The 15,507-nt window shown below is 58.9% G+C and overlaps 1 protein-coding gene across 5 annotated transcripts in view; it reads left to right on the top strand.

Moving 5' to 3' along the window:
* EPN2 (epsin 2) overlaps positions 1 to 15,507 on the top strand; it is a 67,903-nt gene that overhangs the window by 32,999 nt on the left and 19,397 nt on the right. For all 5 annotated transcript variants that reach the window (XM_081219659.1, XM_081219660.1, XM_081219656.1 and 2 more), the window contains exon 3: positions 15,246 to 15,358. In XM_081219659.1, the coding sequence (XP_081075785.1) occupies positions 15,246 to 15,358 (113 nt within the window). The remainder of the gene's footprint in view (positions 1 to 15,245; positions 15,359 to 15,507) is intronic.

Raw genomic sequence — 15,507 nt, 5'->3', positions numbered from 1 at the left:
CGGCCCCTCCGTTCTCGCTGCTGGCAGCCGACAGCAGCGCCCTTAGTCCGCCTGGAATTACGGTCCCAGAGGTGCTTTGGGCCCCTGGGCCGCTCTGGCTCGGGGGTCCTGAGACCCTCTGCTGCTCTGGGCTCTGACTCTGTTTGCGTGGGCAGGGCTGGCCCTGGTGGGGGCGGGAGGCGGGTGTGGAGGCCAAGGGGCAGGTCTGCAGCGAAGGGCCTGGCCTGCTCCTGCGGCCTAGCAGTGGGGATTGGCCGTTCTGGATAACCTGCTTTCTTTAATCTCATATTCACTGTCTTTCTAATGACTGGGCTGTGGGTCTCCTGACTGGCTTAGTGTCTGTTCTGCTTGAGCATCTTGGGGTGAGGTGGCGTGTGTCTGCCTCACTTGTAGAGGGAGAGGGCAGAAGCCTCTGCAGTAGCCGGCGTGGGTGAGGCCTTCCCTGCCTGTGGTCGAGAGTGGTTTGGTCGCACGGCTGGGTCCGTGCTGGCTGGGGCTGCTCTGTTTTCTCATTTTTGCACGTCGATGACTCTGGGTCTTTGCCCAGCGTTTGGAAGAGACCTCAAAAAATAGAAGTGGGGTTCAGGGCCTGTCGGAAGCTGGTCCGGGAGCCACGTTGGCATCCTTGTCATTCGCCGACGTGGTCCCTGGAATGGCGCCCTTCTGCTTTCGCAGTGTGGTGGCCAGGAGGGGGTCCTGGCAGCCTGTGGGCTGGGGGATGCAGAAACTGTCTCTTCCGGCTGTGAAAACAAAAGTGCAGGTCACTGTACCCATTGTTTTTCGAATAAGTAACACTGTCAGCATAAAACTTTTTTTTTTTTTTTTGAAGGCAGTTGTTTGCAGTTTGACAAACTGCTGTCGACCTTGCTTAGTTCAGCAGGTTTCAGTAGCATTTTGAGAAGCGTCAAATAGGAGATTTGCATAGTAAGGTCAGACTCCCTGCCTCTAAGAATTCTCAGTGATTGTCAAGCTCAGAGAGGCCAGCCTTTCTTGTCCCACTTCTGGTTCCTGTCGTTTTCCCACTTAGTTTGAACTGCTCTGCTTAGGCAAAGTCTGTGACCTTTGTGAAACCCCTTGAAAGAAATGGAACCTGCACCCCAGGGGCTCTAGGGGCTGCCCCTGCGCTAGGTTGCACCATAAAAGGAAGATTGCCCTTAAGAAGCGAAGTGGTGTGTTTCCCTCAGGGAGCCCCTCTCCACCCAAGAAAGGCCCCTGCAGGTGGGCTGAGTCCCGGGCCCCAGGCCTCCTCTTGGGGAAGTGGCCGCGTATGGGCGCTGGGGGCTGCTCCTCTGGCGTGCCTTTTGTGGTCATTGTCGTCTAGGTGAGGTGGTGGCCCGTCCATCGGTCCGAGGGTGTTCCCGGGCAGGGAGGAGTGGGTGGGGCCTCGGGTCCGGTCCTGCCAGCCTTGGCCTCCCCCGCCCTTCCCGGCGCTGCTGTGGTCCCGGCTCATCCCCTGAGACCCTGAGCTCGAGCTGCATGTTCAGGGTCCATTTGCTGGGCTCGGCCTCTGCCGCTGCCTGTCCCTCTAACAGCCTGTCACTGTGTGTTTGTGTGTGTCCGTGCCCCACAGCACCGGAGGCCTTGCTGTGTCCCCAGCACCGCACAGAGGCCCTACAGGGTCAGAGCAAGGAGCTGCTGCTGCTGAGCCAGTGCCCGCCCTTCCTGCCCTGCCCGCCCGTCCCGGGGCTGTCCTCCTGCTGCGCTGGAGCTGGGGCCCAGCCCTGCCTCACTTGGGCCCGGTGGCCTGGCCTGCGGCTGTGTGCACTCGCCGTCCCTCAGTGCAGCCAGTGCTCTCCCCGCCTCCCGAGGCCCTGTGTCCTCCCCTCTCCCCAGAGCCCGGCCCTGCACTCCCTTGCCCCTCGCCCGGAGTCCTGCCAGGGCCTCAGGGGGGGCTGCTGTTCACCTAAGGTCTGGAGGACCGCTGGGCTCTCCCTGCGTCCCGCTCCCTGAGGAATTGGAGGGGGTCATGCTGGCCGCAGACCCGGGCGTGGGGAAGACCGGGCCGCCTGGCCGCAGTGTGTGGTTCCAGCCTCACCCCGCCAGGCACACCCGGGCCTCGGCGCCGGTGGCTGGGAGCCATCTCTGCAGTGCAGGGACACGTGCTGGGTGTAGGACAGAATGGGATGGTTTTTGCTTCTCGGCGAACTGCCGTCCTTCCTGAGATGCCCGTGACCATGGGGAACAGAGTCAGCTGTGCTGCGATTCTAGGTCATGGTGTTTGAAGGTCCCTAACTCAATGGGTACCGAAAATGAGGCTTCTCTTTGGATTGATTAATGGTGTATCCTGGCCAGTCTCCAGCTGGTGCAGGTTAAACTGAAAACAGTTCTCAGTGTTTCCCACAAGGAAATGCTCTCAGTCTGATCTGCCTTCAGTCCCCAGGGGCCCCGCCTCAGAGAAGAAAGTCTTCCCTTCTCTTCTGCTCTTACCGGAAGGCGCGCCAGCGAGGCGCTTCCGTGCCGCTTCCCGACGACCTGGAAACGGTTCCCGCTCATCGTGCCTCACACACATCGCCCCCCACCCCGGCCCCCAGGTGCCCATGTGATCGCCTTGTTGAGCTCTGGATGTTTCCTTCGTGCCTGTGCTCCCCTCACGCTCTGTATTGGACTCTGCAGGGAGGACCAGCTTTGCGCTGTCGGGAGATGGGCAGGCGTGTTTCAGAGGCTCCCCGGAAGGCCCGCTGATGCGCCCGCAGGTTCCCAGTGCCCCCAGGGCCTACCCGTTGAGTAACTGGGGGGGGTCTGTTTGTCTCCCCCTGGCCCCCAGCTCTCCTGGGATGCTTGCACGTGAAGCCCAGGCCCGGGCCTCCCCACGCCTGGGCCCGTGGGTCCCCCCGCTCGGCGCCCTCGCACACGCACATCGGCAAGTTGCTCGGCCCGCAGCCCACACGGAGTTCTCTTTTCCTTCAGCTCTGGAGAAATTAAGGGTAAAATGGGTGAGCGAGTTTGTTTTTAGACAGTTTCTCAAACCCTGAATGAGTTTTAGGCAAACCCGTGCTTCGTTCTGTCACCCTTTTGAGTGCTGTCCTCCCCGTATCTCACACCCTCCCCATTGCGGGGCTGCTGGGCTGTCCCATGACCCCTTGCTGAGCCCTCACCTGACTGCCACGCATAAATGGGGGCTTGACGTGGGCCCACGGTGGCTCTGCTTTGAATACACTGGCTTGGAGTCCAGCATGGAGAGTCCCACTGACCTGGCTGTCGGAAACTGGTCTCGTGAAATGTGGGCTGTGATTCAGGGCAGACTTTCGTGAGGGGCCCAAGTTGGACCCCAGGCCCCGCAGGGGAGGCCTGGTGGGTGTGGCGCCGACTCTTGGCCCCGGCTGCTGCTCTGCCCACCGTGATCGTGTTTGAGGAGGGCTTCCTGTCATGAGCTGTGCCCGTCGGATCCTCTCCGGGCCTCCTCACTCCTTCCGGTCTCCCGCACACAGCTGTAGAGTTCTTTCCTTCCTCTGCAGCCCGTGGCTGCAGTTCAGTGCCCGCTTTCAGATTGCTTTCCTTGCTCTTAGCCTCCCCCGTGCTTACCCACCCCCCTCTTAGAAATGACGCCCTGATCCCAGCTCGCGGAGAGCGCCCTTCCGTCCCAGGGGTCCCTGTAGGGTCCAGCGCAGAGCCCTGGACGCACAGACAGCTCCCCCTGCTGGGTTAACCATGCTGCTGCCGGCCTTGGGCACCCACAGTCCCTCGTTCCCTCAGCAAAGGGCATTTTGAGCTCCCACCATGTGCCTCTGTCGTGTGCCCCCATCCCACTAATGGGGAGAGAGACGGTAAATGGTCGGCGTTATACTGCACGCTGCACCATGAATGCTCTGCAAACCCCAAACCCAACACAGCCCAGCGTGTGAGGAGTGGGTGGGGGGGTGGTCCGAGTGCTGGGAAGGCCCAGAACAAGCCTGGACTGAAGGAGGAGGGCTGGGCTGTGCAAGGTCTGGAAGGGCGTCCCAGGCAGGTGGAGGGTGTAGGGCTGGAGCAGTGGGCAAGGCTGGGCCTGAGGGACGGGGAGCGGCCACACGTTGGTAGATGGGTGGAGGGCCTCCGGGTCATTGGAAGCCGTTTGGCTTTTACTCAGTTAGCTGGGAGCAGGGGAGGGATTGGACCCTGCTGATGGGTGGGAAGGTTCACGAGGGACCCTCTGGCTGTGTGGGGGGCCAGGCGGGCCCAGGGAGGCTGGTGGGAGACCCCTGCCTTTCCCCAGGTGGGAGATGACGGTGCTGGACCTGATGGGGCTGAGGAGGCCTGGGCACACTTTAAAGGAACGGGGTGGGTGCGCCCAGGGCTGAGAGGTGGTGGCTGCCAGCCAGTGGTCCCCGGTATCGGGAAGGCAGGGCCAGCCAGCTGGCGGGGAGTGTGCCCAGACCTCCGGGGCCTTCCACCCGGCTTTGGGCCCCATGTCGGCTGATTGCTCCCAAAGGGGTTGGGCGAGGAAGTTGGCCGGAGACGGACTCACTCGGGAGCCCGTCTCGCCGGAGCCGGTGTGTTCTGCACGTCGCGGGAGCCCTGATCTTCGGTGGCAGCGAGTGTCCGGCAGAGGCCGGCGCCAGCTGTCATGTCTTCAGGTGGGAAATCAAATCAAGAGGAGGCTGGTTGGTAGCGCCAGCAGACCCTCGGAGGTGACACTTTTAGTGACACGTCTGTCCAGGCGGCAAATGTCAAAGGTGTTCGTTCTTGCCTCTTGGGCTTGGGCCCCCAGTGGGGTCTGAATGTGCCGTGGTGAGGCCTCCGCGTGGCTGGGCTGCTCGGGGCTGCAGTGCCTGCAACAGCCGGAGGCTGACGGTCCCCGTTCACTTCCTGTAGGAGGCGGCGTGGCTGGGGTCATTGTCAAGGACACAGATGGACTCACTCCCCCAGATCCACTCGGTCGTAGCAGTGAGGCCAGGATCTGAACCCAGAGCCCTGACAAGTTTACGGTTGTGTGGTCCACCTCGTGTAACGCTGGTTACTCCACAGGGCCCTGTGATTGTCAGAGAGGGTGAGGTTGAAACAGTTGTCAGAGCTGCTGATGGGTGTTGTCAGGTAGGCTATTGATGTTGCCGTGTGCCAGGGAAGACGGAAGGTGTGGCTGCAATAACTACATCTGTCCCTTTGTCTTTAAAGCATCCTTCGTAAAAGTGTAGGTACACAAAGTGTCGTTTTATAGACTGTCAGTAGTGGACGTGAAAAAAGCAAAGGGGGGGTTGAGTCACGCTCAGTAAGAGTTACACAGCAGGGCCATGTCTGATTCATGGCTGCTTGGTGGCCAGATTCCAATGGCCAGCTTGAAGGAAGGGGGCATTTGAAATTATAGTATAAATAAAAATAAGAGGGAAGGTCTAAGAATAATTTTTCTTTGTGTTGGAAAGTGGACCCCATAATTTATGGATAATCTCTGTATATCGCGTATTCTGTGTTTGTCTTCAGAGTACGTTTCTCTTTTATCTTCTGTCCCCTTGCACTGACAGAGCAGGAGCCTGTGCTCAGGGCCGAGTGCCTGACCCACGAGGTGCTCAGTAAGCAGTGAACGAACGAATGCTAAATCGACCTGAATTCTCTTTCTCTTGGTGGTGTTTTGATGTGACGTGCTCATCTCCATTGGTGTCTGCCTCTTTTAGCCTTTTGCAAATACACTTTGTGGGCTTTTCCAGAAATGTGGAAATGTTGTACCGTATCTTGAGACTTTGAGTTTAGAACAGTGTGATTCCTAGCTGTTAGATTTTGTCTGGTAGTAAAATGCGGTTCCCAATTTTGCCAGCTGCCCTTTCTCTGTTGCCTAAGCCACTGGCTCCTGCTGACTGCCTGGGAGCTTTTAAATCTCCCAAGGCGTCCCAGAGCCCCGGCGCCATCCAGCAGGTCGGAGCCTCGGGGCGGGTGCGGGCAGCATGGCGCTGAAGCTCCCAGGAGGCTCTGGGCCTGGTCAGTGCGGGCCCTTCCTCCCGTCGCTTCCGCTGACCACCGGCGGCCACGCTGTTTCAGAGAGTCACGGTCAGCAGGCGACTCGCCAACTTTCAGCAGCTCAAAATGGGTGTTGCAGCAGGATGAGCCTCCTCCCGTGGCCTGCTGGTGGCGAGCATGGTCCAGCTGGCGGTGTGGTGACCGGCCCGTCGGGCCAGTGCCCCCGTGGCCCACTTCTTCAGGTCTAACTGGTAAGCGCGGCTTGGGCGGCAAATAAGAACTCTGCTAGATCTTTCATTATAAAGATAATGCCTGTCCATTCCCAGTGGTGTAGAAAATGCAAAAAGAAGACGGACACACTCCGTAATCTTGTCACACAGGTAGCTGTTGTTCCCATGTGGGTATATGTCCTAATGGACATGTTTTCTAAGCATTTTCTTTTCTAGGGTTGCAGACGTGTTGTAAATGCAACTTTGCATCCCTGCTTTCTGTATCATGATGTCGTCACCCCCCCAACTGCCTGGCCTGTGGGAATGGGTGGTTGTTCGGCTTTGTCACGGCCGTCTGTCTGTGGGCAAAGCCAGTGGGTTCTTACTCTGAAGAGGAAGCGAAGGCCAGATCAAGACCCACATCCCCGGAGGCAGCTGTATGGACAGATCTGGATCACAGGTCTGAAGTGTGTTCCACGAGAACAGAAGGAATCTCATGCTTCATATCGTGCAGACAGTAGAAAAGTATTACACGTGTGTTGTTCCTAACCACGTGACCTTTTCAAAGCGCATTTCTCAGAAGGTGAGTGCATTCATTCGCTCACTTCATAAGCCCGAGGGTGCCGGGGCCGGCGCTGGGCAGTGAGGGCTCACGGTCGGCAGCTGAGGCCTGGCGCTCCGTGGGCTTCCAGTTCGGGAGAGGCGGACACCTTCACGGTGTGACGTGTAGTGCTCCAAGGGGGCCAGGCAGGCACGTCCGAGGCTGTTCTAACCCTGCGTGCGGTGGGACAGGGTGCAGTGGCCCAGAGGTCACCCCTTAGCTGACTCCTTACCACCAGATTCCCAGGACAAATACTACAGTCACTGATTTTTTTTGCCTCACTTCCTGCGTGCATTTTCCGTGTTGCTACACAGCTACACTTGGCTTCAAAGGTTAAAGTTTGGTTAGGTTAGACGTCCATAAGGTGGGGACGAGGCAGTGCTCTCTCTGGGTTCCTATGTGTCTGTCCCCTGTGCTAATGTGGGCGCTGCACACACTGCCGTGCCTGAGGGAGCCGCCCCTCACAGGAGTCGCTCACCATTCCCACCCCAGTCACAGTTGTTTCCAGGTTCTCACAGTGTAAATAACCACGTGGTAAGCGTCTCTGGGCAGAAAGCCTGCTTTTCTGAGGATTCTTCATTGTCTTCAATGTAGAATTCCCAGAAGTGAGAGTAGTGGGAAAAATGTATGAACATCATTCTGTCTCTTGAAATTGGCAAATGCTTCCCCAGCGGACCAGGCCCAGGTGCAGTGCCGCCAGCCGGGGGCTGACTGTGCTCAGTTGATGGTCCCTGAGCCCAAAATGGGTGCTGAAATTTTTTGAAAGATCATTTCTAGTTTAATAGATGGAAATTTCCATCAAAACACTCATTTTAAAAGTGAGTTTCCTGTCTGTAAGTATTACCCTAAGAAACTGATGTAGGCATTTAACCTAAGTTTACGATTGAATTAAGAGAGAAATTCCGTCTTTGTTGAAGTTCCGGTGTTCGAAGCCCTCTCCTCCCTCCCGAGTGCCTGCCTGGGGAGTTGTGGGTGCGGCCCTCGCCTCAGTGCTCCCCCTGAAGGTCGACTTTCCCATGGGTGTAGACAAAGCACCAGAAACCATGGGGACCCCCGGGAAAAGGGTGAGGAGAAACAATCCCTTCCTGTTTTGGACAAGCCCTCCCTTCCCCACCTCGCCAGCTGGTGATCTCGTAATGGAGAGGGTTTCACCTGCAGCCCAGAGAGAGCAGCACAGACTCCCTCTTTTCTCTCAGGCAGAGGATGGGCCTTAAGTCCTGCCAGCAGATGACAGGGCAGCCTTTTGTCTCTGCTCCGCCCGCCCTGTCCGTACCCACTGTCTCCCGCGCTGGCTCCTTCCTCCCTGGGCTTTGGCTTCCGCGTCCGTGGGCTGCGGTGGCAGCAGCCGTGTCTCAGGGTGGTGGTGACGCGTGTGTGAGCTGTGCCCTTGGGAGTCACAGCTTTGTGCTCGCTGGAAACTAAACTAGAAAATGAACACACAGGGGCCTGAGCTCCTGCTCTGTGCCTGGAACAAGCCAGGGTGGGGAGGTTCCTGGCCACAGGCGGGTCTGGGGTGTAGAAGGCATAGGTTCCCATTCTGCGGGCTGCGGACGCGGGCCTCGGGGGCCGCAGAGCACCTGCCCTGCTCTAGGTGTCCAAGAAGAACCCCTGCCCACAGAGCATCCTGCTGGGGTCGGCGAGCTGGGGCCCACGCGCGCACGCTGGGAGGCCCAGGCTCTCTTTCCTCCCTGAGGGCGGGGCAGGGGGGCGGGAGTGGGAGTGTGGTCTGAAGGCAGGAAGGAACTGGAGGACTCTAGGGCCCTCTGCGGCCAGCGGAGCAGGTGCCAGGTGTGGGGGAGGGGCTGGTGAGCCACCCTGGGGAGTGGAGGCCTGTGTGCAGGGAGGCGGGGCCTGAGACTTGACACTGGGAGAGGCCCTGACCTGGGAGCCGCCCACCGGGGCTTCAGTGCCAGAGGTGGGTCCTGTCAGCTTTGGGGGCCGGAAACCCCAAATCAGGGTGTCCACAGGGATGTTCCGTCTGAAACCCGCAGGGGAGCGTCCTGCCTTGCGGCTTCCCTGCTTCTGCTGGTGGTGGCCCTCCTTGGTGTCCCGTGGCCTACACTGCTGCCTTCCCCTTGTGTCCACTCCTGCGTCTCTTCTCTGCTTGTGAGGACACCTGTCACGTTGGATGTCGGGGCCCACGGGCTCCAGTGTGACCTCAGCTTAACCGTTAACAAATGAATCTGCAACAGCCCTGTTTCCAAATAAGCTCTCATTCCGAACCCGGGGGTCAGGACTTCACAGCCCTGGGGCCCAGCTGTGCCCCAGCCCCCGGTCGGGGGAAGGCTCTCTGAGGGCTGAGTCTCCACTTGGGCAGCAGCACAGGCCACTTGTGGTGGGAGGGTGAGGTTGGGCCGCTGAGGGTCAGCATCATCCAGGCCAGGCCGGGCCCCAGATGTTCTCTTGTGACCTCGGGCTGGATGGTCCAGGAACATTGCCAGGTGTAATAGAATCTCAGTTAAACCCATCCAGAAACCAGCTGCTTCTCAGCTCCTTCACAGCTGCCATCCTGGCCCAAGCTCCCACCATCCTCCCTGGACTGGTCAGGTGGCATCGCTGCTCGGCTTGCACCCTCCTGAAGGCCCTCCGAGAGCCCCCGGCACCGCCAGGGCCCTTCCGTCATGGCCCTCTGGCTGCTCTGCCTATGCCAGCCTCTCCCCCTGCACCCAGGCGAAGCCCCCACCTGCTCTCTGCCTGATGTCCTTGCTGCCACCCAGGCCTCTCTGCAGTGTCTCTGTCAGACCTGAGCACAGGGCAGGCTCTCCCCACCCCGGCCCACCTCCCCTGTGTGTGTGTGTGTCTTGTCCCCCCTCACTGGGACACAGGCTCCGGGAGAGCAGGGACTGGCCTCAGGCTTGGAGAAGCGCCAGGCGTGGCGCGTGCGAGTGTCAAGGACCCAGCGCACAGAGCACCTCAGGGCTCTGGGAGGGCGTGGCATGGGCTCTGAGACTGGCTCTGAGTTCTCCTCCTGCTATGAGTGGCCCTGTGACCTCTCTGGGCCCCCGTTCCCTCCTCTGTGGGAGGGACTGATGATGCAGAGCAAGGCCTTAGGTCAGCCTTCGTCCCTCGTGGCTGGGGCACCTTGGCGAGCCACCTCACTTCCAGGCCTCAGCCCTGGCCTTCGGGGGTTGGGGGGCAGGACCCCGCCTGGACTGAGGGTCCAGCGAGGCGCCAGGTGTGGTACACCTGTCACGTGCCAGGCGCTCCCACAGGAACTGGTCTGATCCTCATGACAGCCCGAGGTGGCGGGGACCCTGTCTCTGTCCTGCAGGCGAGGAAGCCCAGGTGTGGAGGGATGAGCAGCAGCAGGGCCTGGATCTGGGCCCATGCTCACAGACGCCCCTCCCCCGGGGCCGAAACACCAGCCTGGGTGGGGCCCACGCACAGCAGCGAGTGGATGGCCCGTGGGTGAGTGCCAGGAAAGAGCACGTGTTTATGTTTTCTGGGTGGAATCGCAAGAAAATGTCAACAGCTGTTTCCTCTGGGGAGAGGAGTGGGGGCAGGAAAAGAGGGCAGCCCTCACTTCCTTTTACGCTGAAGGATTTAAAACAGGCTCTGGCATCTCCCCTTCCCCCATCAACGTGGCGGTGAGGACAGGCTGTCATCCTACCTGGCAGAGTACACAGCAGCCGTCGGGCCCATCTCACCCCAGCCCGCGTGCCTGTCTGCCCACTGTCCTGACAGCGACTTACAGCCGACTGTCTACATGGAGACCACCAGCAGCACGGTTGCTCGGAGGTCCTGTCCCTGCAGTCTTACTGTGCTCACGACCCTGATGTGCTGAGATGCTGGGCTGGCCATCTCACAGAGTGGCCCGGGGTCTGGGTTTGTCCACCTGCTGCCTCAGTCCTCGCCCTATACTTCTGTGAACTGGAATCAGATGTGGAGTCTGCATTGAAAAAAGTTGGGGAGTTTTGCCAGGGCCGTCAGGTGGTGGGCGACGGGCAGGGCTTGGCCACGTCCCACCCTCTGTTATGAAGTCACACGCCCCCCTCTCGTCCTGAAGGTCACCTGGCTGTGGTGGTACTTTAGGCTCTTCACATCTTTCAGCTCTTTGGCTTTTCCACGATGTATTTATGTTTTTTTTCTCTCTCTGTGTTAACCTGGGGTGATCTGAGCTTATTTTCTCCTAATTTGCCTTGCTTGGCTAAAAGCAGTCTTTCCTCTACTGCCTGTGAGCTGGGAGAGGGAGGGCCCTGGAGGGTCTCCCTGGGGAACGGGCTCAAAAGCCTCTGCTCTGCGTGGAGTGTCCTTGGTGGCCAAGGGTCATCGGTGACTTAGGAAACGGCTGGTGGAACACAGGAGGTTGTCGGCACATTGAGGAAGACCCAGTAAGCACTTTGCTGCAGTTCAGTAACGAGGAAGGAACTTAGCTGGACCGGGGAGCTGGTCACTGGGGGGCAGAAGCTGGCCCTGGGCTCAGTGCCGGCTCCCCAGCCCCTCCTTCAGAGACCGGCAGAAAGAGGAGGGCGGAGGCCCCGGCCACCATAGCCACAGTCCTCTGCCCATGGAGGCCCGGGGCCAGAGCGGGTACCAGTTTCTGGTTTCTGCTGTGTGAGATGGAGGGGGGCGTCTGGTGGCTGTGGGCAGAGTGGAAAGCAGTTACCTGGGCAAGGCCTGGCCCCCAGGTTGGGGGGCCGCTGTGTCTCAGGTCCTCCTGACCCCCCCCCTCTCCCACACTTCGTAGACATGGAAGCAGAAGCCCAGAGAGGTGGCCATTCGTGTGCGGTCCCCCTGCTGCTATAGGGTGGGGACGGGATGGGAGCCCTGGCATCCCCGTCAGCTGTCGGGCACGGGGTTGTTAGGGTGGTGGCAGTGCTTGGACCCAGATGGGGTCTTCTTGGAGCCCCACTGCCTGGCGACCTTGCATTCTTGCCAGGTTGTCAGACATGCCTCGTGTACCCGGCGACAGCCTGCATGCTAGGGCTTTACGAGAAGTCCCCGTGCAGAGCCGCCTCTGGGCCAGCTGGGTCTGCAGAGTCTGTGCCCTTCACTCGGCGTCCGTGACTGCAGACACCACTTACGTGCTTTCTAGGAACACTGCAAAACGTAGCCAGTGAGAAGAAGCAATTTCCTGTTTTTCTATTACCTTGACTGCTTTGCTTTCTTCTTTCGAAATTCCCCAACCTTGCCCATCTGAAGCGCCTTTGTTTTAGGGGCGCGTTTGGGGACCGGTGTGGGTCAGCCGGTCCCTGGAGCAGGCAAGCAAGGTGAGGTCGGGAGGCCCTGCAGGAGACGCCAGCGGTGTTTCTGGTTCTCCTCTTAGCCTGTATTTTGCGGGAACTGTTGGGCTTGTTCAGGCTCCCTGTTCAACCTCCCCTGCCCCGAGCTTTCTCAGCCAGGGTAGCAGACTGCACAGGGAGAACGGGGGGCCCACTGAGCAGGTGAAGGCTTTGTTCTTCTCCCCATGGGCCCGTCTCAGCTGCAGGAGAAGGGTGGTGACACGCTTGCTCGTGGAGTGATTTGCTTGTGTGCACGGTGCCGGTCTTCCCTCGAGAGGGTGCTGGGTCAGAAAGCAGCCTGAGGCCCGAGAGCGGCCAGCCCCTTGAACCCCTGCTTCTTCCACTGTCCCTGTAAGTTGTGGACCCTCAGATCGTCAGAGTGGGGTGAGGGCCAGGCTCCGGGGGTCAGAAGGGCCCATTCAGACCCCTCTCACCACCACGTCTGTGTCCACTGCCCTGTCCTCGGGCACAAGAGGCCCTTTGTGGGGACGAGATGGTGTCACTAAGGCAGGAACGTCTCCGCCGGACGCCTCCCTCGCAGCTGAGACCGCCGTGTGCAGCTCAGCTGACGCTCTGGACTGTTGGCTGTGAATTCTTCCAACTGCGTGACCGAGAGCCGTGCCTCCTCTTATGAAAACCACAGCGTTTAGGGGAATACCCTTTGTCTAATTTCCATACTGATGTGGTGAGCTGTTTCCGTGTGTGCCGGCCACACGTTATTCCAGCAGCGTCAGCTGTGTGGGGTGCAGACGTGCACGTTTGCATTTGAAGCTGGGCCGGCCTCGCAGCTGTGCTGAGAGGCTCGGAGGACAGGGAGACCTCACGTCTCCGGCAGGCCCTGCGCAGAGCCCGGCCCATTCATCCCGGTCCTGCCAGGTTAGGCCAGGTTCAGCTTTCCCTGCCAAGATGGGGCTCTCTGTTCAGGGGGCTTTTTGGGGTGTGAGATGGGGTCTGAGGTCTTCTCCTTTCTTCACTCCTGGTTTCCATTTGGGAGTAAACGAAGGGTGTCGGATGTGCCGTGCTTGCTGTAAGCCGAGGGTTTTGTGAAGCAGCCTCAGAGACTCTTACCAGGAAGGAGGCTGGGAACAGGCGGCCTGAGTGGCTGTGACCTGGACGGGAGAGCCACGTGCGTCACAGGAGTCCCCCCACACTGTCCCCCACGACTGGCCAGCTTCCTTTGTTCCCACCAGTCTGGGTGGTGATGTTGCTTCTAGAGCATGAGGAAGCCAGAGCTGCCGCCTGTGATGGGCAGAGGTGAAGTTTGGAAACAAACCAACCAAAAATGTGCTTTTGTTTTGGTATATTGTTAAGAAATCAAATTATTAAGGTAGATTTGAGGACATTCTGTTACCATCTAGCTTTATTTCTTAAGAAATGCTTTGGAAAATATAATTGGGGCGATGTACTAGGCTGGGATTTGACTTGATTTTATTTAGAAAAATATGTGTGTGTTTTTGGGATAACTGCAGCATTTTGCTGTTTGACCTGTTACTACCTTAGAGTAGACATGAGGCAATTGATTGCTGGCTTTTTTTTTTTTTTTAATGTTTCTCTTGGTTGACAGTAAATCACAGTGGACACACTGTGCTTCAGGCCACGTGATTGTTCCAGATAAAGTCTCACTGCTGTGTGTTTTACATGCCTTTCCTAAATTGTAGGACAGAGTGATGCCAATTACAGCCCCCACCGTGCACTGCCCCTGCAGCCTCGCCTGTTCTTCTGTGGGTTTTTCCAGGACCCTGACTGCATCTCGCCTCTTCTCCCGTTTTACTCACTGTAGCCAGAGCCCAGCCATCTAGAAACCTCAGTATCAGGCATCATTCCCCACTGTTCACTTTCTCCCAGAGAGGCAGATCCTAAGAGGCAAGCTTAGGTTGGAGATGTAGGCAGAAGCAGCATTTGCATGAGTGCTGGGGGCTGGGTCTGCTGGAAGGGATGTAATGGAAGAAGGGGGCAGACGAATATACAGTCAGAGCCTCTTTAACAACTACCCCTGCAGTGGCATCCTCCATCTGCCTGTCCATCCATCTGTCCATTTATCCACACAGCGGGTGTTTGCCAGCTGCTTTGTCAGACTTTGCGGATGGACGTGATGGTGGGAAGACGAGCCTGGGCCCTTCCCTAGGAGCACCTTCTGACATGACCCACCAAACTGCAGAATAGGGGTGCTGGGAGAGAGGGAGTGCTGACCCAGCCCTGGCAGGAGGCCAGCCCTGGAGGACCAGCCAGGGAAGCCGAGCTGGAGAGCTGGGAAGGAGCAGCTCGCACAGAGGCACAGAGGGAGGACAGGGCAGAGGCATCCAAGGCGGTGGCTCCACACCTCTCCGGGTGGCAGGGCTCGCGCTGAGAATTCCTGTCCTGGGGGGCGGCGGGCAGGGGTGGCGCACTCTTGGGCTGCTGCTCCTGAAGCTTCACGTCTGGTTTCTGTGGGCACCCAGGCTCCCTGGCTCAGGAAGCGTAATGGCGCGTAAGCCCAGCGTTTTCCACGTGTGGGGCCCAGCCTGGCCACAGTGGGGTTGTGCGAAGACCCCTTTCTTTGGGAACCAGCTGGGAATTCACATCTCATCCCTTCATCAGAATTGCTTCATCAAAGCTGGTGCTGCTTCACATGTTTCAACTAGCTAAGTACTTAAGCAAACAATGGCTGTGTATGGTTTTTTTTTCAAGTCAACGTGCAGTTTTACTTAAAAAACAAAAATTTTCAGGGTTACTGCAGAAATGTTTGGTCTTCATTTTCCACGTCCTTAGGACCGGGAGATACGGTGAGATTCTTACACATGCGAGGGGGGTTCTTGAGAGGAGCAAGCCCTTAGTCCACAGAGGCCTTGTATTTCTTTTTTTTTTCAGTATGTGGGCCTCTCACTGTCGTGGCCTCTCCCATTGTGGAGCACAGGCTCCGGACGCGCAGGCTCAACGGCCACGGCCCACGGGCCCAGCCGCTCCGCAGCACGTGGGATCCTCCCAGACCGGGGCACGAACCCGTGTCCCCCGCACCGGCAGGCGGACTCCCAACCACTGCGCCACCAGGGAAGCCCTGTACTTCTTTGAATGATCTTTGACCCAGCTTTTCAAGAACTGTGCTCTCGACGTTGTAAAAACTCAGCCCCCCTCCTTGAAGCCGTGCAGTGGAGATAGGCTCTGACCCCTGAGAGGCCTGAACTGGTCACCCAGGGCGTTTGTCCTGGCGAGTGCTGCGTGGCTGGCGTAGTTGTGACGTTCCTTGGCTGTGCGCGCAGCGTATTCACAGAGCCCCGTCTCCCAGCCAGGGTGGCCCTGTGGGTGTGAGATGGGAGCGGGTGGCTGGCCAGGGAGCGCTGGTCCTTCACTTTGACTTTGCCTCCCCCGCAGCCACCTCCCCACGGGTGTCCTCAGAGCTGGAGCAGGCGCGGCCGCAAACGAGCGGGGAAGAGGAGCTGCAGCTGCAGCTGGCGCTGGCCATGAGCAGAGAGGTGGCCGAGCAGGTGGGTGCCAGCAGGGATGCGCGCCCCCGTGGGGCGGGGCCCAGGTACACTCACACGGAGGAGGGGCTCTTGCTAGGTGGTCCTGGGGACGCATCGGTCAGAGGTGCTTCCCGGAAGTGCTCCCGCGCGCTTGGCCGGGCTCCAAGCCA

This window comes from Mesoplodon bidens (assembly GCF_964165515.1).
Source record: "Mesoplodon bidens genome assembly, chromosome: 19".
Lineage (NCBI taxonomy): Eukaryota > Metazoa > Chordata > Mammalia > Artiodactyla > Ziphiidae > Mesoplodon > Mesoplodon bidens.
The sequence above is the reverse complement of the archived record's forward strand: the minus strand, read 5'-3'. Positions and strand labels throughout refer to the sequence as shown.